The sequence below is a fragment of the Bactrocera dorsalis genome, chromosome 1 (assembly GCF_023373825.1).
Source record: "Bactrocera dorsalis isolate Fly_Bdor chromosome 1, ASM2337382v1, whole genome shotgun sequence".
In the NCBI taxonomy this organism is placed as follows: Eukaryota; Metazoa; Arthropoda; class Insecta; order Diptera; family Tephritidae; genus Bactrocera; species Bactrocera dorsalis.
The window spans coordinates 68,171,490-68,197,297 of NC_064303.1; the positions used below are offsets into that span (position 1 = coordinate 68,171,490).

General features: G+C 37.7%; 4 protein-coding genes across 4 annotated transcripts in view; 2 read left to right on the forward strand and 2 right to left on the reverse strand.

Moving 5' to 3' along the window:
• LOC125775450 (uncharacterized) overlaps positions 1-25,808 on the reverse strand; it is a 409,238-nt gene that overhangs the window by 12,307 nt on the left and 371,123 nt on the right. The gene's annotated exons all lie outside the window — the stretch shown is intronic.
• LOC115066098 (putative nuclease HARBI1) lies at positions 7,386-9,296 on the forward strand. The gene is made up of 5 exons (XM_049446106.1): positions 7,386-7,421; positions 7,501-7,785; positions 7,838-7,940; positions 7,997-8,538; positions 9,129-9,296. Exons 2-5 carry the CDS (start codon positions 7,650-7,652, stop codon positions 9,224-9,226), a joined length of 879 nt encoding a protein of 292 aa, XP_049302063.1. The 5' UTR covers positions 7,386-7,421; positions 7,501-7,649; the 3' UTR covers positions 9,227-9,296.
• Positions 9,758-11,620, forward strand: LOC125775510 (uncharacterized). The gene is made up of 4 exons (XM_049446170.1): positions 9,758-10,763; positions 10,839-11,032; positions 11,090-11,272; positions 11,342-11,620. The coding sequence occupies exons 1-4, from the start codon at positions 10,724-10,726 to the stop codon at positions 11,618-11,620; spliced, it is 696 nt and encodes a 231-aa protein (XP_049302127.1). The 5' UTR covers positions 9,758-10,723.
• On the reverse strand, positions 11,813-13,357 carry LOC115065988 (putative nuclease HARBI1). Its single transcript, XM_049445938.1, has 5 exons — positions 13,093-13,357; positions 12,863-13,034; positions 12,613-12,803; positions 12,417-12,555; positions 11,813-12,358 (listed from the first exon to the last, which is right to left on the reverse strand). The coding sequence occupies exons 1-5, from the start codon at positions 13,149-13,151 to the stop codon at positions 11,813-11,815; spliced, it is 1,107 nt and encodes a 368-aa protein (XP_049301895.1). The 5' UTR covers positions 13,152-13,357.

Sequence of the window (25,808 nt, forward strand, 5' to 3'; positions counted from 1 at the left end):
CTAGCAAGTTTGACACTAACTTTTTTTTAATTATTAGGCAAAATGTAAGCATGTGAAAGTTTCGGTGCACGGCGGATGAGATTTGGAAACTTTGTAATAAAAGTGCACTACATCTAGGGTTACCATATTCCCTGATTTGTCAGCGAATTCCCTAATTTTCGTGAAAATCCCCTGATTTTGGTAAAAAATGCACTGATTCCCTGGTTTCCTCCGGAATCGGCGATTTTTTTTTAATTATTAATTTTTTTTTTTTTGAGCGAGAGTGTGAAAAACAGTGAACATCTCAGCGTTTTAGCCTAATTGGGCGTTTTGAATTTGCGCGCCACGCGTAAACTCGACCAAGTTCAACGCGCGCAGCTTGTGTTCGGTATAAAATTTCTCCGCGAGTTAAACTCGGTTAAGTTTTGAAACGCACACCATATGATATCGTACATCATACATACATATGTATATGTATACCGTCGCATGGAAATGCGACTGCACCATAAGTCACACACATGGCTCGACTCGAATTTACTTATATAACTTACTAAGCAGTTGTGTGTTCACAACTATTTTATTTAAAAAATTGAATCCGAATCCGGAATAGGCAATTTTTCGAGAATGTTTGCAATAAAAAATGATTCGAAAAATGTTATTCGTTTTATATACCCCTAACTAAAATGAATGATCTAAAAAAGACAATAAAAAAACGATGAAGTTGGGCGGTTAGATAAAAGTTGGTGTCCAAATTCGATTAATTTTGGCCCGGGTACCTATACAACGGGACTGATTTTGACTGAGACCGATATGGTAACCTTAACTATACCGGACCAACTTTTCTCACGGGATTTAAAATTAACTTAATTTTTACAATTTGCGAGAAAATTTCTAGTATTTTTTAAAAGGTGCGGACAATCATTAAAAATTATCGCACAAGTGCGCTACGATAAAGTATGGACGCTCTTCGTAAACCCTTAAGACCTTAGGTAAATTAAGGAAGTTAGAACCCTTTTCACAAACAAAATGGAATGGATTAAAACCCACGTTTTGTAACTGGGTAGCCTTAAAAATATTTTTTTTTTTCAAAGTAGTCCCCTCGGGCAGCTATATAGTGATTCCAGCCCGTTTTCCATGCTTCGTAACATTTCTGGAACGCTTCGACTGGAATGTCCGTAATCGACTCAAAATGGGTTCCTTTGACCACCGATTTTGTTTTAGGAAACAAAAAAAGTCACAGGGTGACATGTCGGGCGAAAAAGGCGGCTGTTGCAACACGGCGATCCCTTTAGAGGCCAAATACTGGGACACGCTGAGGGCGGTGTGGCATGGCGCGTTGTGTGATGAAGGATCCAGTTACGAGCGATGTCAGGGCGCACCCTGTTGATTCATTTTCACAATCTTTCGAGTAATTGGCAATAGTGGACTTGATTCACAGTTTTCCCCGGTGGAACGAATTCTTTGTGGACGCGCATTCACGTCAGTCCGCAACTCGACTGGTCTCCCACTCCGCGCCTTGTCTTCTACGCTTTCACGCCCCTCCTTAAACTCTTTGCGCCATCGAAACACTTGGGCACTACTAAGAGCACTATCACCATACACTCTTACAATAATTTGAGCGTACGTTTCCGAAGCTGTTTTGCCCAATCTGGCGCAAAATTTTTTCGCGACGCTTTGCTCTTGATTTCGTTTTTCCATTTTCGTGACGAGCACTACAAACACACGTCTACTCAACTTGACACAGCAGGCGAACTAAATAAGTACATATATCAATGGAGAGGGGAGGGATGCTCGAAAAAAAGAAAGGGAATTTCAAGGTCACAGGTTTACCACAAGCGAAAAAATAAAACAGTCTCATTACTTAATTGTCAAATCTCGTATACTGTTCCAATTACAATTTTCGTACCAAAATATTGTAACTTTTAAAATTATTTCTACACTAAGTACTACAATAAATATTTTGATATTTATTTTTTTTTATGAAGTTTAAAAATTTAATTACAAACATGTTATTATATTCTAATAAGTAATTTGTTTAGTAAATGACATATTTTTAAAAACTACTATATGAACTTTATAAAATATTTATGCACACATACTATTTACATTGAAACTTAAACAAAATTTAAATAAAAAAAAAATACAATTTACAAATATTCGTATTTTAAAAACTTTTGAACTAAAGTTGAAAAAATATTTATTATTATTTTTGGTATTTTCGCTAAGTTATACAAAACACTAAATTAAACAGTTTGAAAATGCATACATAAATGTTAAAATGCGAAATAATTAATTAATTCACATAAAAATTTATTTTACCATAATATGTACGCACACTTCAAAAAAATTTCGTTTCACACATCACGTCTTTTCTGATATCAACTGTTCGAAATTGTCTGACCTAAACCGCTACAAACCTAATCAGGAAACGCCTTAGAAGGAAGGAGAGCCAATAAGAAAGTTTCATATCATTTTATCCATGCTTTGTAGGTCAGTACATGTCGGAGTGCTAATATTTTGTAGGCAAGTGTAAGTGCCAGAGCGTCGTGTTTTGGTATTTAGACTTTTGCGAATGCGCAAGTAAGACGTTGCAAATAGGCAAAGGAGCAGAAATATAGAGATTGTTATTGCGTGAGGTCTGATCGTATTCCGCGAACTGAGAGGCAGGAATAGCTAAGTACATTGCAGGAAAAGAAGGAATGCGCTATAATTGCGCGATGCACTCTCTCAAAATCAATTTGGAAAGCATCGTTGAGACAAGTAGAACTTGCTGTGCTTAAAGAAAATATATAAATGTCAATTGTGAATCCGTCCCCGAATAACTCCCGATATCAGAAATCGAATGATCCGAAATCTAATAGGCATGATTAAGGGCGATAGAAGGACTCAAGGCCTACCCACGTTGCTATGACAAAGTTTAATACCGATTGTACCACAGCGGGCGTCTCTCCATGGTGTACAATGTTATACCTAAATTTTGTTGGAAATACTCTCGAAGGCAGCGCACTTTTGAAAGCGTTAAGTAAGGCGCTAGACGACAATGCAGTGGGAGTGGAGACAACTATAGCAGTTCTACTGATCGTTTGGAATGGTCGTCCTATATCTGGGGAGAGATTTGCAGAATATAACAGTCGAATTGTTACGGCACTCATGTTCAAGTGGAAAGCTAAAGACTGGAGCAATTCGCAGTGTCGGTGGCGTTGGCACATGTGGCGCAAAGCGACAACAGTTTATTGCGCTGGGTAAATGCCACCAACAAGAACTGTAGGTCCATGCTTTTAAGAAGCGTAATACGGAGGAGGATGCATTTCAACCACATAGAGCCACAGAAATCCAAGTGCCTATTAAAAAATTCACCACTGCGGAACGAATATACGATGTTTCTAGTGCAATGATTCACATCTTAAATTCCGGAACAGCGGAAACGCGAAGATCTACGAGAATAGTGTGGACATTTGCACTGTAACCTCGCCAAAAGCCTGTGAGTGAATCCTTTCCTTTTTCTTCAAATCCGGAGTTGTCTATTTATGAGTTAAGGAAAGTGCCACAGACAAATTTGAATGAAAATTACTTAACAATATTGTAAAACAAAATGGCATACATAAGTAACGACTCCATCTGTAGTTGCTTAGAGACGTTGTTGCACGTTGTAGAATGGTAGTGATCGTCTTTGTATGGATACTGTGCTTTCAATTAGAACACAGTCGCCGCAAAGTAGTCATTGACTTTAATTTCTTACAAGAAACTGTGTTAGGGAAAACTGTTTCTCACGTATCGATATGGCTTGCGGCTTCTATCGAAAACCGACACATCTACATTTAATTGAGCACACCGCTTATGTCATGCCCAGAGGTCAATATGAATTTTCGACTTTGCCGTTTGGTTTAAAAAACGCTCCGTCTGCGTTTTAGGGGGCTTTAATTAAAGTAACAAAGTATTCCTTTCTTAAAACTGAATATGTGGGATTTAAAGTGAGCAATGGGCTAATTCGGCCTAAACCACTCAAAATTCAAGCTTTGATTTAATTGCCTATTTAGTTCTGCTTCTCGAATTATTTTCTCCAAGAGTAGGTCGAAAAAGTTAGACGAAAACGAGTCGCCTTATCTGAAACTGCGTTTGGTATCGAACGGCTCGGGGAGGACATTCCCGATGCTGATGGAGCTTAAACAAAAACGTAAATTCTAGTCGTCGGGTATGCTTTCGTCTGACCATATTTGACAAAGAAAGTGATGAATGCTCCTGATTAGTTCGTTGCCGCCGTGTTTGAATAGCTCGGCCGATAATACATCGGCCCCCGCCGATTTTTTTTTCTTCAGACGGGTAATTGATATTCGAACTTGTTCATGGTCGGGCAATGCAACGTTTGCTCCATCGTCATCGCTTACTTTAAAGAAAATATTCGATTTCGTTTGTCGTTTGTTTTTGATGTCCAATATACAAAAGGAGAATAAGTGACACAAATATTGTTTTTATCAAGGAATTCGCTGATAAAAAAATACAGCAGTGTGACGAATGTAGATGAACAATTTTTATAAAACCTTTAAATTGAGAAAAGGAGTTAAAAAAATATATAGAGAAATGGTAAAAGTACCGGTTTGCCCGTAATTCCTATTTAGATGGGCATTGATTAATCGAGTCCACGAAACTATTATGCATTTAGGTAGGGAGAAAACGTTGGATCTCATGGACTTTGGATGTATGGATGTGTGACAAAAAATTACACGAAATTGTGAAAAAAGCAACATATTTAAATATTCATCAATATTTAATTTGTCACCTTCAAAGCAATCCTCCCAAGATGTGATACATTTATGCCAATGATTTTTCCAGTGCTGGAAACACTTTTCATGAGCACTTTTTGGGAGCAACTCCTTCAACGAATTTTGCTTTATTCTTTTGATCGGCTGAAAACGGGTTCTACTAAACGGCAATTTCACATTGGGGAACGTTTGTTATAAATGAGTGCATATAGTAGATATAACGGGAAAAAATGAGGAGAAAAAACGACTTGAAGGAGTACGTTATTGTTTTGGCAGATGCATTCACAAAATTTGTTTATTTTCGTCACACCTTAAACATTGACACTTAAAGTTCAATAAAAGCCATTAAAGTCGGGTTTATTTGGTGTACCTTCCCGAATTATAGGGGATTAGGACCATAGTTTTGCAAGTTCAGGACTCCGTAATATTTGTTCTTCCCAAAAATTTGAACTACACATAATTGACACAGGTGCGAGTGGAAGAAATCAGACAGAGGTCATGGTTAGATGCTTCAATCGAAGTCAACAAACGTATGGCTTCACCAAACAAAACGTGACCCAAAATATAAAGATCCGTGTAAAATAATCGAACTACTAAATGCAGAAATGTACGTGTTTAAATCATTAACAAACAAAAGAACTCATAAATATGCACATGATTTTTTTTTTTTTGAAGATATTACCAAATAGGCAAATCAGTAACGAAGATGATGAAGCTTTGACTTCTCAAGAGGATTCTGATTTGCTAGTGGGAAATAAAAAAGAGGATGGCACAATATATATATTATACATTATATATAATATATCTTCTCTTATATAATGACCGCACGATATTATGACGGTGGTCGGTAATTGGGTGTGAAAGGAAATACATCATTGATAAAGCTAATTAGTTAAGAATGGTTAAGAAGAAAATGTAATGAAAAGAATTTATGGAATGTTATCAAAAAAGCAATTCACTTATATTTGTCTAAATGCTCGACAATCGGGTGTTGCGCTCTCTGAGAGTCAGTTCGGAAAGCGGCATTGTGACGAGCTAATAAAGTTCTTCTACTACCGCTTCACATAATGAAACAATTTGTTCAATCACTTGCAAGAGATGGAAATTGCTTCAATTACTTAATGTCAAAAGTCTCTCAGAGCTAAGTTGAAGGATGGTGTCTTCGTTGGATCCGAGTCTATAGAATTTATGGAATCTAAGACCATATTTTTTTTCATTACCACTTCGACTACTTTCCAGAAAGTTTAAGAGATTTGACTGAAAAGCAAGGTGATCTCTCTCACCAAGATATTAATCTAATGGTGAAAAAAACTTCAGCTTGAACGTGTCAATGATATCATAATACTGTTGGATGCTTCACAAAGGCCTTATAAATCTCCTTATTATGTTGGCTACGGCTACGTTTCATATGATCCATCCGTTGAGTCTAATTTGCAATGACTTGTTCGAGTCGTTTCGTCGTTCGTATCGACTAGTAACTGGCGAATGGCCTACGTGATGTTTTGCTCCAAGCCCAGAATCGAAGCGTGATTATCCGCGAAGACTTTAGACTTTACATATCCCAACAGAAAATATCTTGGTGGCCAATAGACCGGCCCAAAACGTGAAATTATCTCCTGCCTGAATTGTTCTCTCAATAAATCTATAATTTGGTGCAAAGTGTTGGAAGTAGCGCCATCGCTGAGCTTCAATTACATGCATCAAATAGTCAGTTATCGATAACGTTCGTTCTTACCGGTGTCATTTTTGAAGAAATATGGACCGATGATTTCATCGGGCCACAAACCACACCAAAGCTTAGTTTTTTTCTCGATGTAATGGCAGGTTTTCAATCTGTTCAGGTTGCTCTTTGTCCTAAATGTAGCAAATTTGCATGTTTACATACCCTTCGAGTCTAATGGGCCTCCTCGAAACGTCGGATCTTCTTGAAACAACAGCTTATAGAATGAGTTCTTGCACAAGCTGTTTTTTGTAATGTTTTTAAATTCACTCTTTTCAGAATGTGAATTTTCGTAATAAAGTTCAACGATTTGTAAACGTGGTTCAGACGTAAGTCTTTCCTTGATGAAATGTCAAACAATACTGAACAAAAATAACATGAAAGCTTGCCTCGACTCATCAAGCAATCAAAAACATACTATTGAAAAAAAGGCCTTTACTTGGATCACCCGTTCTTTACGTATTTGTGCTTTTGCTTACTTAATTAAGGCAATCTAGCTTACTGCTTTTTTGAGCATAATACTATGTTCAGACCGAAAATTTCAAAGATTAGATTACATTTAAGCATTTCATAATCCAACAGTGTTCTTACTGCCGTTAGTGATTTATAAATCAGATGTTTTTGACATTCAGCCATAAACATCAAAGTATTTATTGAAGGAAAACATTGCAATGTCGTACCTTGTTATAAAAATTGTCTTTTTTTTTCTAAATTATCTCCGCTCAATGGAAATAATTTGGGAATTGTTTGATTCTAATCACTTAGCAATGAAACGTTTGCTATATGAACACGTAGCACTAAAAATATGTAGGCTATATGGAGCAAATTCAACAAGGTCTATTTGGATAAAGGCAAGTACCTACATATATATGTATATAAATATTGGTATTATAATTTAGTTTAATTATAATGTGTATATAATTCAGTCTCGTGGCCAAACGTTTTGGGAAGTCGACTGCCAGGTGAATTCAGATGCATTTTTTAAACACAACTTCCGAATGAAGCGCAATTCTTTCATTAAATTGTGTATTATGTTGAAAGGCTTGGAGAAGAAAAACACTAACTACCGGAAAGCAATTCAATTAGAGAAACGCATTGCTATTGCTTTATATGCTCTTGGCTCTTCTGCAGAATACCGAACAATTGGAAATCTGTTCGGAGTTGGTAAAAGCACTGTCTGCTCCATTCTAATGGATTTCTGTCATGAAGTCTGGCGATGTTTGTGGCCTTTGTATTTAAAGAAATTCCCAATGAACGAAATTCAATTGCGCGAGTATATAAAGGGTTTTGAGTCATTGGGTTTCCCTCAAGTGTTAGGAGCTATAGGTAACAAGTTAAATTTTTTACATTGGAGTTTTTATATATTTTTAAGTTTTAGATGGTTGTCATATAGAAGTGCGCCCAGCTGCAGAAGATGCTGTTGACTACTACAATTACAAAGGCTGGTATTCCACAGTTCTTTTGGCTTTAGTAGATGCAAGGTAAGTTTTTTCATGAAGCTCTTTTAAACAGCTAATGTATTTCTTTAATGTTATAGGTGTCGCTTTATATACATCAACGTTGGTAGTCCAGGCCGTTGTAATGACTCTTCAATATTTGAGTGTTCATCTTTAAAAAAAGAGTTGGTACAATCTACTATATTTAAAGACATGAGTAGACAAATATCGTCAATTAATGTTCCAGTCGTTTTGTTGGGCGACTCTGCGTTCAAATTTGATGAACATTTGATGAAACCGTACCCGTTTTGTGTAAACCAATCATTGGATAAAAAAAAATTCAACTATGTACTCTCGAAATGCCGAAGAGTGGTGGAGAATGCTTTCGGTCATTTAAAGGGAAGGTTTAGACGGGTTGGAAAAGGATTGGATAACCACATAGCCAACACGAAAATTGTCATAAAAGCGTGCTGTGTTTTGCATAACTTTTTAAATGAGGAAAATGATGAAATTAATGAAAAGTGGATTGCAGCACAACAAATCGAAAATGAATCTCGGCAGTTGCCAGAAGACGTCTCTAACATTTGTGGAAATTTCAACCCAAGAGCAGAGGAAATAAGACAAGCGTTCGTTTCGTATTTCGGTGAGTTATTACATTCAACTTTGAAATATTATTAAATCTCAACCGATTCATACTTACATATCTCATAATTCAATTCCTGTACAAAAAAACAGATATTTCTATATTTTATGAATTTTATATTTAATATGTATTTTATATTTAATTTCATTTTTCAGTCTTCATTTATATGTACATCTTAAAACTAAAACTTAAAAACAAATTTTCTATTCATTAACATAATTAATTTCATTTTTCAGTCTTCATTTATATGTACATCTTAAAACTAAAACTTAAAAACAAATTTTCTATTCATTAACATAATTAATTTCATTTTTCAGTCTTCATTTATATGTACATCTTAAAACTAAAACTTAAAAAAAAATGTCAATTCATTAACATATTTAAATTCATTTTCATTTCATTAGTTACCTTATATCTTAAACTAAAACTTAAAGAAATTTTTAAACCTATTTTTGGCGACGAAGGAAGTCGATGAAAGCGTCCTTCACTTCTTTTGAATCGCTTTTCATCGTTTTCCGTCATCGCCTTAGTCGCCTTAAATAAATCTTCCTTTATTTCTTCCATTATTGTTGGTTTTTTCTTTCTTAAAGCATCGCTTGACGATGGCCGAGCGCAACCACGCGACGTTGAAGGTCCATCGCCTGGGCTTGAGAGCGGCGACTCTGCTTCTGCATCGGCCTCAATGTAAATTGGCTCCATGTCCATGTCAACTGAAAATAGAAGAAACAAATAAAAGTGTAAAGAAACATTTCATAAAAGTTTTTTATTTTATTATGAATATTTGAATCTACTCCAATGCGCTTAAAACTTACCCATAATACTGTCTTCCACAAGTTCGGCGGGACAAAAACTTTTAAAACCGCCTAGTGTTTGGTGGACCGCCTCATAATACTTCCACTGACTAGGGGAGCCACCCGATGGGCCAATTTTCAGCTTTTCTTGTCTAAAAATAAAAAAAAAATATTTAATTTATATGTTTACCTCATAATTTATTACTTACCTGTATTTGTTTGTAAAATTGTGCATCTTTATTTTTATTTCGGTGGACGTATACTCATGTCCAGCCAAAAGCATTATGCATGACATCTCCTCATAGATGTGGTTATTTTTCCTGTTTGACCGCAGCTCGGGTATTTTTTGCTGCCATATCTCTATTAAGCACTCGGCAGCCTCACTCCACATAACTCTTTTTTTTTTTTTGCGTTATTTCCATATTTATTTTATTTTGTCGCAGTACAAATCAACCAAAACTGTTTGTTTACAATTTTTGTAGTGTCTATATCAGCTTTGATAATAACAGATTTCCAGTGCTGACTAGTATTTTTCCAGTGCTGACAAGTAGATTGCGCAAAATCAGAGTCGCACGGACAGATTTAGCGAGGATCAGTTTCAAATCATTTCAATGAAGTGATTTGGAACTGTCATTTTTGTATGGCGAAATCTTGATAAATTTTTAAGATTAGTGGGATAATCCATTCAGCAGCCGAAATCGTGTGATTAAGTGTCGGTCTGAACATAGTATAAGGGGTATTGGGGGTACAAATTTGCAAGTACACAACTAAATGAATTGTTTTGTTTGTGAAAACGGGGTGTCATTATCTTTAATTGTTGTTAATTTATTTAATGTTGTTATGTTTATATAATATAAAATATGTGCGTCAATATATTTAATAATATTGAATGCTAAACTGTTTTTGGTTTTCACATAAAATAAAACGAAAAATATGTTCTTCTGGTAACCGTGTTATTTATATCTTACGACAGTTTTTAGTGACCGACTTATGCCGGTATTCTGCTTGTCACAGTTGTCTCATGTCTCTAATTGAGACAATCGTAATTTAGTGACTCTGTTAGTCAGGATGTCTCATTTTGGTATTCTGGCAGATACAGTCTCAAAAATATTCACCAAATAGTATGGTGGAAAGAAGGGCAGCAATCAGCTGTTTAGTTTAGCTGATTAGAGATGAGTGCAAGTGCACAATCGTAATGTATGAAACGATTGCATGCAATTAGTTTTTTTTTCATAAGATTTCAGCAGTAAAACTTCTTCTTAATAATTGCACAGTACAATTATTGAAAACTAATACTGAAATAGTTTATAATAAATGCTTAACATATGCATTTTATCTGAATCAATTGTTAAGTAAATATGAAAAAATTTAACAACTCAGTTATCGATTAACACATGTGTTCATCCTTATATTTGATAATAATGGAAAAGGAAGGTAAGTAATTGTAAACAATATAAATTTCATTATTTTATGATTATTATAATATATGTATAATATATCTTTTTACAGATCATAATAAAGTGTCACGCACCTCGAAGGAGCAAATAGAGTGCTACCTTAACTTTGTGCGGGTTCACCCGGAAATAAAGTTGCACAAAAACGATCCTTCGCGGCCGAAAAGAATGGAGGAGCTTTGGGCGGAACTCTCCGCGCAATTAAATGCCCTAAAAGGGCCCACCCGGAACCCCATCAAATGGAGAGAGGTAATTTTTAACCATATATATTGGCGTATGCATATATTTATGTCCTTTGTTTTACAGAATCTGACCCATTGGAAAAACCAAGTAAGGTCACGCGCAAGGAAAGCCAAGGCGCACAAGCTGGTGACAGGTGGCGGTCCCAGCTCAACAATTGAGCTCTCTGAAACGGAGCAGAGAGCGTTGGATACATTGGGGTCAGTCGCTGTTGATGGGTTGACTGATGTACCAGCTATTGGCACAGAGGTAAGAATAACAAAAAAGACCAATACGAGTGTGCAGAATATATAATTGTTTTTTCTTTTTCTAATTTAGGAAGAAGTAGTATTCACAGCTGCACCATCGCCCCTGAATACGACTTCGGATGCGTCCAATGACGGCACTCCGTCATCGTCTCGCAGAAAAAAAATGACGACGGACGAAATGTTCCGGAATTATATGGATCTGATGAAAGGGAAAGCCGAGGAGGAAAGAGATTTCCGTATTAAAACGTTAGATTCAATTAATAAACACACGGAGTCTATCAATAATTTAGCGGCAGCGATGGTGTCGCTTGCTCAAACGATTGTGAAAACAACAGAAGACAAAAAGTGAAAAATGTGTACATTAATTGAATTATTTATTGCTGTGTTTTTTGTGCAAAAAGTAAAAAAGAAAAATGTTCCTTTTTATGTAAGTTAATTTTTATATATACATAAGTATATGTATGTTCCTTTTTATATATATATTTTTTTTATTGTTATGTTTATTTAATTTAAAAATGAAATAAATGAATTTTGAATTTAATTATATATTGGTAGAATTTTTATTATCTAATGTGTTAATGCACCTTTGACGTGTTGCTCTGCCTCGAGTGTAGTACTCCCCCGAATGGATTTCAGAGATTGTTTCCACATTTTCAGGAGGTGATCGATCTGGCAATATTTCTGTTTCATTTAGAAAAATGCCACGTTTTTGTAAAATATTGTGAAATATTGTACAAGTATAAATAAATAATGCAGCTTTGGAATGTTTGTACCGCAATGTACGTTCTCTTGAAATGCTACGAAAGCGTGATTTTAAAACTTCAAATGCTTTTTCAATCGTGTTTCTTGCTCTTATGTGCCTAGTATTGAAATTTTGTTCATTTGGTGTTTCAGGGTTTGCCACCGGTGTAAGAAGCCATGGCTCCAATGGATATCCCGAATCACCCAAAAGCCATTTAAAAGCTCCATCAGAGTGTTCTCTTATAAGCTTTATCCTTGCTGGCGAAGTAGTCCATATACCGGAGTCATGACATGAGCCGGGAAATTTTGCATTCACGTGCCGGAAAATTAGTTCATCGTCACAAACCTATTGGGAAAATTAGTTATTAATTTGTTATTTATTAGTTATTGAATGTAATACTTACCGCTTCAATGCTATAGTAACCTTTTCTATTCATATAATCATGCGGTACAACTGTGTTCGACAAGGCAGGTGCAATTATGCCAACATGAGTGCAATCAATTGCTCCAATTACACCTTTTATTCCAAAATTCGAATAAAATCTGGAATAAAATTGTTGTATAGTGATTTATTTTCTTTTAAATTGGAATACAACTTACCCAGTCTTAATTCTTTTGTATTCTTCAACAGAATTAGGAAAACGCACTTCGCCGTGTTTACGCTCCACCACCAATTTACAAATATATTCGATACATCGAGAAATGGTTGGTTGGCTCATCACCGCGAAATATGCATTTCCCACGCAACACTGATATGAGCCATTGCATAAAAAATATAAAACTGAAATAAACTAGAGAAATTTGATTGCATGAAAACATTATGTTTCTTTAAGGTTAAAATGTAACTTACCCGAAGTTCAAATGGAATCGATGTTTGCTGTTTGTCATACGGCTTGAGTTGATTAATGAGATCCCAGCACAAAGATTTGGGAAATCGAAAGAACTTCCTGAATGTGTTCTCTTCGTATGAAAACGGATCTTTTTTGTTTCGCAAAACAGTCAGATTGCGCCTGCGAATGTAGCTAGAAGATATGCACCTTATTATCCATTATTGCAAAATTATAAATATTAATACATTACCTCTCTTCCTCCTCTCGTTTTTTCATCATAAGGTAAAATAGTCCAACTTCATCAGCCATTGCTCTGCTCTTGTTTTTCTATGACTTGGTGCAAAGCAGATAACAAATTAGAGACTGATATTGCTCAATTAGAGATGGGACAAACTCGCCAGAATACCAAACAGTCACTAAATAGATTTCACCACAGAATCGTCTCTATTAGAGACATGAGACTGCTCGCAGAATACCGGCATTAGTATTATATAAAGTCGTGTTTTAACATATAATAAACGATACATTTGTTTTTCTGCAAGAGGTTTTTTTAAGTAAGGGGTTATCGGAGTGCGGAACTTCAATCCGCTAAATCTACCCTACTCCAGACTTTCTAACGGCACCTGAATAAGTATTACTTCGAGGCGCGGATGAGTTTTGTCATGTCAGTTCTCAGTGGACTGACATATGAATGTCATCAAATTTTCTACCATAAAATTACTACCGAGTGTAGTTTTAAGTTTTTCTCTTGTCTTTAAAGCACTATTAAAACACGTTGGACAATTCGGCTGTAATCTCAGGTAGTTTCTAAAGCACCCATGGCCACTTAGTATTTAGATTTGGTGGAAGTCCAGGTCTCCAGGTCGTCTGGATATCCAGTATCAGTCTGAGGCCCCACCGTCGTTTGAGTGAGGTTTGCCACCACTGCTACCATATTGTAAAGATTTTGCCTCTTTCTTCTTTTTTGGCTCCTATAAACGGCTCTTATATACCCGCTCGTACGTGTCACCCTGGATATCAATGAGCATAATACTGGCTAATACTTCAGCATTGTCACTTGATATTGTTCGGAAAGCAGTGATAATTCTTAGTACTGATAACCTATTCACTGTGCCTAATTGTCTGGCATATGCTTTAATGCCTTGTGCCTGGAGCCATATTAGAGCCGCCTATAACACAACCGATCACATTACCTTTGCAGGTAAAAATCGCCGGCTGTAACTCACGCAGCGTTTATTTGCATCACTCTTGATAAGGAGTTTCGGATTTGAATCGCTTTACTTGCAGTATAATCTAGGTGATCCTTAAATTTTAGCTTTAAATCTATTAATACACCCAGATATTTTAGTTGTGGCTGTGACTGAATCTCACACTCTCCTATGGTGAGAGATATACTTCCTTTAACATTTCTAGTACTTATGAGCAAAATTTCTGTATTTTGCTCAGCTAGTTCTAAACTCATTGGCTTAGCCCGTTTATTTACTCATTGCATTTGCTGCGGAGGTCATGTATGTAACGGGTGATTTTTTTGAGGTTAGGATTTTCATGCATTAGTATTTGACAGATCACGTGGGATTTCAGACATGGTGTCAAAGAGAAAGATGCTCAGTATGCTTTGACATTTCATCATGAATAGACTTACTAACGAGCAACGCTTGCAAATCATTGAATTTTATTACCAAAATCAGTGTTCGGTTCGAAATGTGTTTCGCGCGCGTGTTTTGTTCAGCGATGAGGCTCATTTCTGGTTGAATGGCTACGTAAATAAGCAAAATTGCCGCATTTGGGGTGAAGAGCAACCAGAAGCCGTTCAAGAACTGCCCATGCATCCCGAAAAATGCACTGTTTGGTGTGGTTTGTACGCTGGTGGAATCATTGGACCGTATTTTTTCAAAGATGCTGTTGGACGCAACGTTACGGTGAATGGCGATCGCTATCGTTCGATGCTAACAAACTTTTTGTTGCCAAAAATGGAAGAACTGAACTTGGTTGACATGTGGTTTCAACAAGATGGCGCTACATGCCACACAGCTCGCGATTCTATGGCCATTTTGAGGGAAAACTTCGGACAACAATTCATCTCAAGAAATGGACCCGTAAGTTGGCCACCAAGATCATGCGATTTAACGCCTTTAGACTATTTTTTGTGGGGCTACGTCAAGTCTAAAGTCTACAGAAATAAGCCAGCAACTATTCCAGCTTTGGAAGACAACATTTCCGAAGAAATTCGGGCTATTCCGGCCGAAATGCTCGAAAAAGTTGCCCAAAATTGGACTTTCCGAATGGACCACCTAAGACGCAGCCGCGGTCAACATTTAAATGAAATTATCTTCAAAAAGTAAATGTCATGAACCAATCTAACGTTTCAAATAAAGAACCGATGAGATTTTGCAAATTTTATGCGTTTTTTTTTTTAAAAGAGTTATCAAGCTCTTAAAAAATCACCCTTTAGTTGTTTAGCCACTGCTACCACAATAAGGTCGTCTGCGTATGCAATTAATCCTGCAGTTTATATTGGGGACTTTTGTACATGTATATATTGCGTTTGTTGCTAGAGTTGTGCCAATTCCTGCCCTTTGTAACGGGTGATTTTTTTGAGGTTAGGATTTTCATGCATTAGTATTTGACAGATCACGTGGGATTTCAGACATGGTGTCAAAGAGAAAGATGCTCAGTATGCTTTGACATTTCATCATGAATAGACTTACTAACGAGCAACGCTTGCAAATCATTGAATTTTATTACCAAAATCAGTGTTCGGTTCGAAATGTGTTTCGCGCGTGTTTTGTTCAGCGATGAGGCTCATTTCTGGTTGAATGGCTACGTAAATAAGCAAAATTGCCGCATTTGGGGTGAAGAGCAACCAGAAGCCGTTCAAGAACTGCCCATGCATCCCGAAAAATGCACTGTTTGGTGTGGTTTGTACGCTGGTGGAATCATTGGACCGTATTTTTTCAAAGATGCTGTTGGACGCAACGTTACGGTGAATGGCGATCGCTATCGTTCGATGCTAACAAACTTTTTGTTGCCAAAAATGGAAGAACTGAACTTGGTTGACATGTGGTTTCAACAAGATGGCGCTACATGCCACACAGCTCGCGATTCTATGGCCATTTTGAGGGAAAACTTCGGACAACAATTCATCTCAAGAAATGGACCCGTAAGTTGGCCACCAAGATCATGCGATTTAACGCCTTTAGACTATTTTTTGTGGGGCTACGTCAAGTCTAAAGTCTACAGAAATAAGCCAGCAACTATTCCAGCTTTGGAAGACAACATTTCCGAAGAAATTCGGGCTATTCCGGCCGAAATGCTCGAAAAAGTTGCCCAAAATTGGACTTTCCGAATGGACCACCTAAGACGCAGCCGCGGTCAACATTTAAATGAAATTATCTTCAAAAAGTAAATGTCATGAACCAATCTAACGTTTCAAATAAAGAACCGATGAGATTTTGCAAATTTTATGCGTTTTTTTTTTTAAAAAAGTTATCAAGCTCTTAAAAAATCACCCTTTATATGGATGCTTGTATTTATTATACTCTTGCATAATAGTTTTGTTCACTTAACGGTTGTCTGTATCCCCTAAATCTAATCGAGTTAGATATATAATTATAAATATATGAATAATCAGGATGAAGGAACAAGCTCAAATCCGAGGGACTGTAAGTCCGTCCGTCCGTCTGTACAATCTTACTTCTTCGTATATAAGTTTATCGGTAACGTAAGATGGTTGGTATTACAGATTGGCGAAAAGGGATCACTGTCATGCCCACAAAACGCCATGAAATGAAAACTTATAACATGCTATAACTTAGCACAAAATTAAGATATAGAATTATAATCTGACACAGGAAATAGCAGAAGCAAGGGATACCTTTTACGAATTAAGGTGGCCTTCTAAAAGGTTTAACGTATCTCCCAAACCATTCAAGTTATAGTAATCGAGTTCGCTGAGACAAAATTCCTTACGTACATTGTAAAACAGAATAAAACTATACTCGTATTACAGCGCGAAAATGGTCAAAATGTAGTGTAGTTTAATATACATATTGCCTAAACTAGTAAAGCTATAACAAATTCGCTCAACGAACGTATGTCTCATAAGAACTCCTATCGAAAGTGAGAAAATGGGTGAAATTAGAAGATAACCCCGCTTACTCTGCGTATAACGGTACTGTTCAGAACTACTAAAAGCGCAATAAACCAATAACTAATTCCACCAGACATTCAATTTTACTTCCAAGATGTTATGAGAGGGCTTTATGGCAACCGGTTTGAAACTTTTGAACTCGGGACCCGACCGACCGATTTGGACAGAATTTAATAGGACCATTCTTTTCATATTCCTATGTCACATTGTGAAAATGGGCGAAATCGGACTACAACCACACCTGCTTCACATATAAAAAGATTTTTAATACCATTTGATTCTTACACTTAGAAATTAAGAACTAATTAATATAACTGAATTCAATTTTGAACTAATAAGTTCTTTAAGGTTTGCCACCTTATGACCAAAAATTGTTCAAGTCCAAACAAACCCGTTCAAGTTCCTAGGTTCCGAATATGTTTACCCCAGAGTCTATAGTTGACTTCCGACCGAAAATATCGGTCAAAGTATGAGAAACTTTAAGCAATGGTTATCCCATAAATCAGAAATGGGTTCAATCGGGTCAATACTTCACTAAGCACAACAGCGTGCCAATCGTTTCTTTTTTTCGCCACGTGGCGCCAATCGAATACTCCAAGCGAAGCCATGTCCATCTCCACTTGGTCCTTCCAACGGAGTGGAAGTCTTCCTCTTCCTCTGCTTCCCCCGGCGGGTACTGCGCCGAACACTTTCAGAGCTGGAGTGTTTTCGTCCATTCGAACAACCTGACCTAGCCAGCGTAGCCGCTGTCTTTTAATTCGCTGAACTATGTCAATGTTCTCATATATCTCATCGTTCCATCGAATGCGATATTCGCCGTGGCCGTGGCGCAACGGACCATAAATCTTTCGCAGAACATTTCTCTCGAAAACTCGCAACTTTATAGGAAGCCACTCGCCACTTTTGCAAAACCCAGAAAAGAACTTTTATCTGCTAAACCTAACCTACTTCCACCTCACCTCTCCCCCATGGGACCACTGGACTTAATATTACTTTTTATTAGAGAATAAGACATTTAAGTATCCTTTATTATACAGACTGGCTGACGCCTAATCTGTTGTAAATGTCTCAATTTTATCATAATTAGGGCTGCCGCTCCGCTGACAGGGGACTCACACATAATTGCTTCCAAATTTTCTACCGTGAGACTATTTCCAAGTGTGATTTTCAGCTTTTGCTTTATACTAGAAAACCGAGGCCCTCGAGGAGTATGTGTTCAGTATAGAAGATACACTCTGCACACGTCGGACAATATGGACTAAAGTCATGACGATATATGTATAGGTAGCTTCTAAGGCACAGGTGAAAATCCAGGCCCCCATATTGTATATCTATCCACGAATGTATGGCCGAAATTAGTCCACCCTTCGTTGCATAAAGTTTAATACCGTTGCTGCCATATTGCGATTATATTGATTCGCTCCTATCTTTTTTCTGCTGCAGACGTCTCTGATAAGTTGTATAGTCGCGCGATTTCGTAACACTGCATGTCAATTGGCATAATACTGGCTAATACATCATTAGGGTTATCTGATATAGCTTGAAAATTACTTTTCGCGCTGTGCACTGCGTTAAGGGTCTAGCATATGATTTTATATCTGACGCCTGTATATGGGGCAGTATATATTTAGTATAACTGAGCGCATTACCTTAGCTATTAAAAATCCTCGGCGAACATACACAGCCTCTATTTGGCATCATTCCTGTTAAAGCATTATAGATTTTATTTGCCTTACATGTCGTATTTTCCAAGTACTCTTTGATTGTGACTCTTGAGTCCACTATTACATTAAGGTACTTCAACTGTGACTGTAAAGTAATTTTACATTCTCCTAAAGTGAGGGATATCTTTTCTTCAATTTTCCTCGAGCTTATGAGCAAGACTTCTGTTTTCTGCTCAGTCAGGTATTGGGTAATAGTAGTAAACCATCGACGCAAATCATTTATGAAGTCATTGCATTTGATTCGGAGGTGATCCAGATACTGCTACCAATACGATATCATCCGCATATGCGATTGTCGTACAACAGATTCTATAGTCGTGGGCCTAAAAGTGAGCCTTTCGGTACTCCCTTGGAGATAGTTTACCTCTCAGAGCCCTCGTTATAATATTTGTTAGATAATGAGGAGCACATGTTTCTTATATAGCTTCATTATATTTGCTCACTTTGCGGAGTTTTTTGTACTACCTTTTCACTTTTTCCCACTTATTGCACGTTTCGCAGTATCAACTACTTGCCTTAGGGCATCAATAGTGGACCTCCTTTTTATAATGCCGTATTATCTCTCTGATAATCCACCGGGGTTTTAGATTGCTAACTTCAAACGGTTTTTTACTATGCTTACCTACACTTTACCAATCGTGTCAAGCATGCACAGAGGTCGATATGATGAAGGTTAATCGGATGGCCTTTTTGGTTTTAAGAGTCGAACAAAACGCTATCTTCCACGCACCGTAAAATACCTTTTCTATTATACAAGCATTGTACATTTTAACAAAGATACTGGGTCTTAAGTCATGTTTTAGGGTTCTATGTGGTATACCATCTATTCCAGATTGTTATTATATCTCGTCATGCGCATAGTTGCGTCGCATGCTGCAACTAGTTCCTTTCGGCCATATGTCCCAGTTGTAAACATCCGGGGTAAATTCCCGGAGGCGACAGATAGACCAACCGATGTTGACTCTACTGAACCTAAGTAAGGCTTATTTTTATATTATGCTTCCCCTTTTTTATATTATGAACCCAACACAGGGTCTTTGCACATTGAATAAATTGTACGTTTTATCCTAAGGATATTATCGTGATATTAGCGCCTCTAAGATTCACCACTTTACTTAAAATCTCGGAAATAATTAAAATAGAATAACGATGTCCTTGATATACGCATAGAAAAGGTTTATTATTAACATCCGTAATCATTCTGATTATACTTTATAATATTTCTTTTATAAAGAACAGATCACTTTGTCGAAATAGGTTGACGTGGTGTTTGGGATAGTTAGCAATTTGAAAGCGCGCAGGACCGTTGTCGTTATCGAATGTAGTAAAAACGAATGTTAATGTACGAAAGATGTGTAACGAAATGTTTCTGTTTTCCCATTGTTCATCCTTTTTGATGAGCGGGTTGGTGTACAGTTGTGTTGATGTAGACTTGTAGTGTCATCAACTGTGGTGAATTTATTCTTTTTTATTAGGGTGTGCCAGTTATTTCCGCGTAGAGTGGGTGGAAGCTTAACTCATTTAAACACATCCAGCTCCTTGCATATAATAGTAATATTATGCGGTTTTGGTTGTATTATAGCCATCTTACCAATCACTACCACTAAGATACTCTCGAACGAAAAACAGCCGACAGTCTTATCCGTTTTTTTTTAATTCAATTAGCAGGTCACCTTTGAGGGTTTTTCTGATGTAGCTCATGTTTGAACCCAGTTCTTCAATGACACTGACCTATTTTATTTTCTTGGTATATTGCCTTTTTAAGGCTCCTTGCTGTCTTAAACTGATCTCAATCGGATTCAGGTCCGGACTTAAGGCGAATATAGGAGATTGGTGACCTGAGCTGTGTGTATTGAAGCATTTTCCTACTGAAAAGTCCACTTTTCGCCTTATATTTTAATTACCACCAAATTCTATTCTCCAGGAGACCCACATTCATTTGAGCATTCATTAGGGTAGATATGTAGTACAAACGTGACTTTTCCCTATAGCAGAACGCTGCCCATATCATCACACTACCACCGCCAAACCCTCGCTTAAAACTGGATCGCCGATCCTGGAGTATATCTCTCCAAAATCTTATACAACTATCAGGGCCATCTAGATTGTACTCATTTTCATCACTAAAAATTGCGTTGTGCCATTCTTCGCACTAAAAACGGTACTTATTTGCAAACTCAATTCGAGCTTTCATGTGTTACTGCGAAAGCTTGGGTTGAGGCACGAGGGAGGTATGTTTCAGTAACGGATTTTGATGGGTTATTTGCACTATTCAGCTATTATTTATTTGGAGACCCATATGGCCTTTAATTTGACCGCTACTCATTAAATCAACCACAGCAAGACCTTTTATTTGACGTTTGCAACGCAAGTCGATGTTGGTTTTTCGCCCACTTCGTCAAATTGTAGCATATTTTCTTGGAGTTTTTAGGTACTTAGAGATGCAGCACTGGTGTTGGTTTACTTTTTTTTTTGCTATATTGGTGATATTCGCACCGCTGTCATGCATTCCATTTAAGATACTTTGTTCACGGTCAGTAAAAGTTGTTCCGCGAAGCATTTAAACTAACCAATGTCAAAATATTCAAATAAAATCCATTATTTCGAACAATGACATAATTACAATAAATATCTTTAACTAATTTTTGCAACTTAACTTCTAAAAACGCTATTATCAGCAGAAGCGATCATTTCGGACTGATGTGTGCATACTTATAATTATTTACTACGCAGCACCGAAAGCTCACGCCCATTTTGAAAGCAATGGTACAATGAATGAGACGAGAAAGCAAACTTTTGGTCAGTTCACAACAACAACATAACACCAAAGAATTACTCAATTTCAAAATAATTTTTCATATATGGCGAAAAAACAAGACACCTAGTTATGCACATATATGTAGCCTGCACTTATGTTTAGGGCTTCTTCGTGGGAGCAAATATCCGCATAGGTCGCGTGGTCTCATTCGGTTTTTTTTTACCATTTTTTTCAGCTTGTTACAGCTTGCAACATCTCTGACCAGACATCATTCTTTCAGTCTATGTATGTATGTCTTCAGATATACATATTTTATTTAACTATTTATTTATTTACAAGAGGACTCATAATTTGGCTACTGAGGCCATCAACTCTTATCGTATAATATTATGTGTGGAAATAACGATCTAATCTTAATTTAAGTGTTCTCTGTCTAATCTACAAAATGGAAGACCACACAATCTGCGCTAAGTAGCGTAACGTGTGAAAGATTAAAGCACACCGTAAACATACTTATTGGAACCTGTGTGGGTTTTGGCCTGGAAAATCACTATCTTCTAAAAGATTGTACAGCTGCTGGCGTACGTCGCACACTGTAATCAAAGCGTAAAAAGATGGCAATAAGTCCTAAAAATCGATATTTGTTCTACGGCTTGCGAAGAGATAAATACGATAGAAACCTATTGTTCTATCAGAATGCGAAAACTGCATAGCGATAAAGTGGGCAACTGCGCGTGTCCGACTTTCGAAAGTCACTGTTTAAGCAGTGACATTAGTTGCGTCGTTCAGAAAATTCGTTGTGATAAAATTGGGTATATTTTGAAGTGTAATGCCTTTATTGGAACCATTTGAGTTAGATGGTTTTTATGAACTGGGGTCGATTCGTTACATCCGTGAACGTATCACTCATCACATACATACATACGTGATCGTAACGCTTCTATCGTAATCTGGCAAGATGACTGTACTTGAACGAGTATAAAAACGTATCCGTTCGTTCGAAATGTCATTCGGATGAAAAATGCCAATCGCAATAGACAAACTTATGAAAATGTGAGCGAATTTTTTTTAATTTTATATTTTTTCATGATGTTTAGTAATAAAGAACAAAAACAAAAAACCAATGAATGGACTACCTCATTAAATAAAAAAATAATTTATCTTCTGACAAGTCTGAAGCTTCTTCGTAAGCGTTCCACTGCATCCAGGCGACCATATTGGTGTGGCATAGTTGACCGGCCAACAACGTTATTTTGTCCTTTCCCTATGTGCTGCCGGCTAGCGACTTAGGATTTAGTTGCGTCTCTGTACTTTGGCGATAATTCTGATTACATGAGAAGTGAAGGAGCATAGACTATCAAAAGTTACACCTAAAATGTTAAGATTATTGACAGTCTAAATCTTGATGCCATCGGTTGCAATAATAAGGTTAAGTATGTACTCCTTCGTCCAGTTTGTAAATGTGGTCGCTGTGGATTTGGTGGAGGAGAGTATTAAGTTCCGTTCAGGAAAATCGTTTACCTTTGAACACATGCCATCGATTCCATTGCCCGACGTCAATATCGTGCAATCATCAGTGTACGAGGTTATGGAAACTTCTTTTGGTAGTTGTAAGAGTTTCGATGTATAGAAGTTAAACAATAGCGGAGAGAGGACACCACCCTGCGGAGCCCTTTATTTAATTCTTCTCAGTTTAAAACTTTTTCCTCGAAACAAAACGGATGATTGAGGACCGCTCAGATAGTTCAATGTCCATCTCTTCAGTTCTGGAAGAAGCGTAATTTTTTAATGTCCTGCAGTAGCGTTGTGAGACTGACTGCGTCAAAAGCTTTTGGCAAGGCCAACGCTACGAGGATCGTTCTCTCACAGGGGTGGTATCTAGTTATGGCCACGAACTATCTAGGCGTTTATGACGCTAAGTGCTATGGTGGTACCGTACACTTTTCGAAATCTATGCTGATAGTTTGATAGGCTCAGGTGGTGAGTTATGGTCGGGAGTATCGGAAGATAGGGCTCCCCTTTGTTGGCGAGTTTCCCAGGATTCAGTAGTGGGATCACTCTTGCGACTTTCCACACATCGGGTATTTGAAGAGTGGTCGGCGTGAGGGTGAGGACCTTGGTGAGATAGCTTACTCCGGCCGGGCCTAAATGCTTTAGCACAAACATGTTAATTATTTCAGGGCCAATGGATTTGGATGACTTAGCCTTGTTGATGACATTCTGAGCCTCCTCAGTCTTTTGGCATTTAGCGCAACCGTCGAGTCACACATAGCTTGGTTTTGTCTACCGAAAGGTGCAGTGTGAATTGCCGGCTAAAATAGATCGCGTATTTCTACGGGTCCAAAGAGGCCATCGAGTTAAGCTTCAGCTCAGTGATCATGTCACTTCGGATTAGACAAGGCCTTGATGGTAGACCATAGCGTACTCACACCGATGGAGACGTTGTAGGACTTCAAGTGCTCTATCCGTTTCGTTCACTTGTGTTTATTAACCAATCGCCGAATCTACAAATTAGATCTCTTATTCGGGGAACACACGGATCGGAATGACTTAAGGTGTCGCGCTCCTCAACTAAAACAGCTGCTTCCGCTGGGAAATTAGAGTGGAGTTCCGCAATTCTTCCAGCTGAGGTGAAGTGAGAGGTAGCAGCTCCGATCACCTTACGAAATCGACGTTCGCTAACGGTTACATCCGTTGGAATGTGCGGTGAAGATGTTCTCAGTAAATTCTGTGAAATCGTCCACAAAATCCAAATCGGAAGGTTTCTCTATCGTGATAATTATGGCTATGTGATCTGATGCGGGAGTTACCATAGCTCGCAAGGTTATGATTTTTATCAGACTACCGCTAACAATTGTGATATTGGGCGAGCTATTACAAGTGCCCATATTTCTGGTGAGGCTTCAATATTCATTGTTCAGAATATCGAATCGTCAATCTGTTCCGCCAGCTCCATCCCCCTACGATCGTTTGACAGGCAGGAATGTATCTCCCTGCGGTCCATGTCTCCGTCGATTTAACGATATTGCGCGGTGTTGCATAATGTGAATGCTAGGCCTCCACCATTATCACGCTCCCAATCTTTACGTAAAACGTTAAGTCCGGCACAACTCAGAAGATCAGAGCAGATGTTTAGTTTGGTTTTTTGGACTGCAGCTACCGATACGCGTTTCCGATTCATAAGTGTAACTATCTCTTCGATCTTGCTATGGAGTCGGTTGCAGTTAAATTGTAAGATGCGGGTTTATCGCCGGGGTCCGTGAGTGACCATGAGAGTGAGAGAGTGGCGTGTATGTGGTTTGTTGCAGTTGCAGAACCCGCAGGGGCGGTTGTCGCATTGCACTATTGGTTGGCGACGCCACTGTTGAATGTTGCGGGGAAAGATTCTTACAGCACAAGGCAACATACGACACACTCCATTCACGTGCGCTGCCTGGAACACGCAGGGAAGTGACACCAGCCAGTACAAGAATTGCACCTGACTGGTGGAACGTTCCTCTCCTCTATATTTGCAGATACTGTTTTAGGCGCTGATACTGGCAAATACTTCAGCAGCGTCAGTTGATATAGTCCGGAAAACACTTATCACTCGAATTGCAAAAAATCTTAACATTGCACTTATTTGTTTAGCGTACACTTTTATATCCATTGTTTGTATCCATATTGGTGCTGCATATAGTATTATAGAACTCATTGCTTTTGCTATTGAAGCTCACCGGGTGGAACGCACACAGCCCTTATTGACCATCATTCGTGATAGAGAATTATAAATGTTGCCCTTTACAGGGTGTGCAGTTCGGAACGTTTGTGCATAAGTTTGCTAAATGTCCCGCGGTTCCAAAACGGGTGCATTGAGAAAATCTATCTGTCGCACTGCAGCAGTTACGCGCCATGTTACCCAGGTGGAAACACTTATAACATCGTAGAATAGGCTAATATTCTCTAAGGCGACAGATCGACCACCCAATCTTTATTTTTCCCAATTAAAGTGTGCCCTTGTCACCACTACGGTGTTTTTTCTATTATAGCTCTTCTTACTGGATTTTCACATTTTTCAGATTTGGCATGTAACGACACTATGGCTGCTTTCATAAACGCAATATGCAAAGCATACATGCATTGCATACTATTCGTAAACGCCACTGCAATAATTTAGACAAAGTATTGAATTCATAAATGAATGACAACCCTATTTCATGCGCATGAGTTGTCAAAATGTGCATGACTTTTGTTTGACATGCATTGCATTCAAAAGAAACGGCAAGAGTTGAAATGGATGGTTCGCCAATGAAGTAAGTAATTTTTATTAAAATATAAATTTTTATTAGAGTTTA

Bases quoted from the DNA above. Each gene is read 5' to 3' on its own strand.
- LOC115066098 (XM_049446106.1), top strand. From the start codon at position 7,650: ATGGATTTCTGTCATGAAGTCTGGCGATGTTTGTGGCCTTTGTATTTA. The intron at 7,941-7,996 runs GTAAGTTTTTTC...TTAATGTTATAG, and splicing joins TTGGCTTTAGTAGATGCAAG to GTGTCGCTTTATATACATCA. The intron at 8,539-9,128 runs GTGAGTTATTAC...TCTTTCTTAAAG, and splicing joins AGCGTTCGTTTCGTATTTCG to CATCGCTTGACGATGGCCGA.
- LOC125775510 (XM_049446170.1), top strand. From the start codon at position 10,724: ATGTGTTCATCCTTATATTTGATAATAATGGAAAAGGAAG. The intron at 10,764-10,838 runs GTAAGTAATTGT...ATCTTTTTACAG, and splicing joins GATAATAATGGAAAAGGAAG to ATCATAATAAAGTGTCACGC. The intron at 11,273-11,341 runs GTAAGAATAACA...TTTCTAATTTAG, and splicing joins TACCAGCTATTGGCACAGAG to GAAGAAGTAGTATTCACAGC.
- LOC115065988 (XM_049445938.1), bottom strand. From the start codon at position 13,151: ATGGCTGATGAAGTTGGACTATTTTACCTTATGATGAAAAAACGAGAG. The intron at 12,804-12,862 runs GTAAGTTACATT...AAATTTCTCTAG, and splicing joins CGATTCCATTTGAACTTCGG to TTTATTTCAGTTTTATATTT. The intron at 12,359-12,416 runs GTAAGTATTACA...TTTTCCCAATAG, and splicing joins GTTACTATAGCATTGAAGCG to GTTTGTGACGATGAACTAAT.